At 47.5% G+C, this 3,314-nt stretch overlaps 1 protein-coding gene across 1 annotated transcript; it reads left to right on the forward strand.

Annotated features, from left to right (window-relative positions):
• The first annotated feature begins 284 nt into the window (after positions 1-284).
• Positions 285-1,978, forward strand: LOC122037171 (UDP-glycosyltransferase CGT-like). The gene has a single exon (XM_042596639.1). The coding sequence runs from the start codon at positions 369-371 to the stop codon at positions 1,779-1,781; it is 1,413 nt and encodes a 470-aa protein (XP_042452573.1). The 5' UTR covers positions 285-368; the 3' UTR covers positions 1,782-1,978.
• Positions 1,979-3,314: the final 1,336 nt, after the last annotated feature.

Consider the following 3,314-nt stretch of genomic DNA (forward strand, 5'->3'; position numbering starts at 1 on the left):
GCTAAAAAATCTTCTGTAATACGTTCATGGAAGCCCTTTAAGATCATCAAACTTGAAGATTAGTACGGAGGGTATCTATTATAAAAGAAAAACAAGATTTTCTGAAAGTAATATTATATTTTAGGTGAAATCCAACACCATTGGATTCCGGATCTAAATACAAGAAAATGGCAATGAATACGTACCGGTAGTTAGGTACAACAACCTACTGTACCCGAAAGTTTCTTCGACTCACCAATGCCGTTAGATCTCCTTTGTGACCATCAGGAAGCTTTAATTCGCTCGACCAAGAGCATTGTTTTATATTGCATGCTATTGTTGTCGAAGCCATTCCACCAAACAAGCTCGCGATCGCCGATCATACAACGATGACCGAGCCGCAGCCGTACGCCGACCGCCGGCGAACTCCCCATATCGTCTTCCTCGCAAGCTCCGGGATGGGTCACCTCAACCCCTTCCTGCGCCTCGCGGCCCAGCTCTCCGCCCGCGACTGCCGCGTCTCCCTCTTGACCACCCATCCCACGGTCTCCGCCGCGGAGGAACGCCACGTCGACGCTTTCTTCGCCGCGTTCCCCGGCGTCCGCCGCCTCGACATCCACGTCCCACTGCTCGACCCATCCGAGCTCAACTGCGCCGACCCCTTCTTCCTCCGCTTCGAATCCATCCGCCGTTCGGCCCACCTGCTCCCGCGCGTTCTCGCCGACGCCTCGCCGCCAGTTTCCGCCGCAATCGTCGACATCTCGGTGGCGTCCTCCTACCTCCCCGCGGTCGCGGAAATGGGAATCCCCAGCTACATCCTCTTCATTTCCTGCGCCGCGATGCTCGCGCTCTGCGCTTACTTTCCCACCTACCTCGCCACGAAGAACACTTCCGGCGTCGGCGACATCGATATCCCCGGGGTGTGGACGGTGCCGAAATCCAGCGTCCCCGTGGTGCTGCACGACCAAAACCAGCTCTTCGCGAAGCAATTCCTCGAGAACGGGCAAGCGCTCCCCAAAGCCAACGGCATTTTAGTGAACACCTTGCATGCGTGGGAGCCCGAAGCGCTCGCGGCGCTCAATGAGGGGAAAGTGACCCCCGATATGCCCCCGGTGTTGGCGATCGGGCCGCTCCTACCGGTACCGGCGATGAGCGTGGAAGGGGAGTCCGTCTCGGCGCCGTTCGCTTGGCTGGATCGGCAGCCGGACAGATCGGTGGTGTACGTGGGCTTTGGGAACCGGACGGGGATGCAGGCGGAGCAAATAAGGGAGTTAGGGATCGGGTTGGAGAGGAGCGGGTTGAGATTCCTGTGGGTGGTGAAGAGCAAGGTGGTGGATCGGGCGGAAGTGGAGGTGGGATTGGAGGAGCTACTGGGGGAGGAATACCTGGCTAAGATCAAGGACAGGGGGATGGTGGTGAAGGATTGGGTAGAGCAGGCGGAGATCCTGCGGCACCGGGCGGTGGGAGGCTTCTTGAGCCACTGCGGCTGGAACTCAGTGGTTGAGGCGGCACTGTACGGAGTGAGGATCCTGGGGTGGCCGATGGGCGGCGACCAGAGGGTGAGCGCAGAGGCGTTGGCGCGGGGCGGATTGGGGATTTGGGTGGAAGGGTGGAGCTGGCAGGCAGAAGAGGAGGCAGAAAAGAAGCTAGTAAAGGGGGAAGAGATCAGCGAGCGGTTGAAGGATCTGATGGCTGCGGAGGGGCTGAGGGCGTCGGCCACGACGATGGCAGCCGCAGCGGCAGACGTCGGAGGAACCTCCTACCAAGTGCTAACGCACTTCATCGAGAGCTTAACGCTTTGATTGTGCCACGCGATCCACGAGAAGAGACTCCGCGGGTGAGAGTGCTTGTATTAATTAAATAAGTCAACAACGACGGTACGGTAGAATAGATCGTTATGTTGAAGTTATTTTAGCATCTGTTTTCATTGGGCATGTTATGTTAGGTTTTCCGCATATCATCAATAAAAAGTGGGATTATTTTCCACTACTTAAATTTATTTTTGTTCCTTCTTCAATTTAATTATTGCTATCACTGCGGCACCGGACGGTGGGAGGCTTCTTGAGCTACTGCGGTTGGAGCTTGGATTATTTTCCACTACAGGCTGAGGATCCTGGGTTGATCAATGGACGGCGACCATAGGGTGAACGCAGTTTGGATTGTAAGCAAGCTGAGCTGAATTAAGATGAGTTGAGTTTTGAAATGTTTAAACTTGTTTGATAAGATAATCTAATCGAATCTAGTTTAAAATGAACTAAAGTTTTAAAATAATTATTTAAATTCGACTTGATTTATTTTTTATGAACTTGAGCTTGTTTGAAACTTGGTTTGAGATTAATTCATTTAGATATTATCGAACTCTTAATTCAAGTGAACTCGATTTGAACTTGACTCATTTAAATATTATCGAACTCTCAATTCCAACAAAAGCAATTGAACTCACTAGTCAATTCATAAACCTTATGTAACTCCGATTATATAACAATTGATTGATGTAATAAGTCGAGTGTTCTGATTTATAATGAAACTTTCTGTGCCCGAGTTTACATTAGCGACTATTTCTACTTAATGGCAATTGATTGATAATAACTCAATCGACTTCCAAATCAATTGCAAAACATTTAGTTCATAATTTATAGGCGTATTAGTGGATTGTTAAATCATAGCAGTCGAGTGTTGTCGACGCAAATCCAATTTTTAGATTAAACGATATGGTTATCCCAAAAAATACCAACGATTATTGTTATTCTTCATTTTCTTTATGGAAAGATATGAAAAACTTGATTAAATTCTAATCCTAGGTTTTCTGATCTATTTTTTTGACGATTAAACATTGGTTTATGCCACTAGATCAAAATCTAACATAAAGCATAGAAAATCGATAAAAATCCTAACTTTATCATTATAAGATCGATCAAACAATATATGACTCTAATACCAGATGAATTGTTTTCTAAATATGAATTTTAAATCCATATGAACTCAAATAAAAGATAACATGCTCAAGATCTAGTATTATCAAAAATTACAGTGCAACAAAATTGAATTACTAAAAATAGACGATGAACCTGAGTGCAGCGGAATTGACATCGTCTTTGTTACGGATGCATTAAATTCGAGATTAATGCAGAATCAAAACGGTTGAGTGATAATGAGTGGAACGGTCGGCGTTTCACTACTCGGCGAGTAATGGTCATTAATCGACCATTAACGTTGCTGTTGATCCGAGCTCCTATATAAGGAGGCTGCGATCACAGGCAGAATACACACAGAGAAAGCAGCAGCTCTCTACCAGTGTTCCCTCCTCATCTTTCGTGCAACTCCTACTCGGCGGA

The sequence above is a fragment of the Zingiber officinale genome, unplaced genomic scaffold, assembly GCF_018446385.1.
Source record: "Zingiber officinale cultivar Zhangliang unplaced genomic scaffold, Zo_v1.1 ctg241, whole genome shotgun sequence".
Classification (NCBI taxonomy): domain Eukaryota; kingdom Viridiplantae; phylum Streptophyta; class Magnoliopsida; order Zingiberales; family Zingiberaceae; genus Zingiber; species Zingiber officinale.

Excerpts from the sequence above, each read along its gene's own strand:
- LOC122037171 (XM_042596639.1), top strand. The coding sequence starts at position 369 with ATGACCGAGCCGCAGCCGTACGCCGACCGCCGGCGAACTCCCCATATC.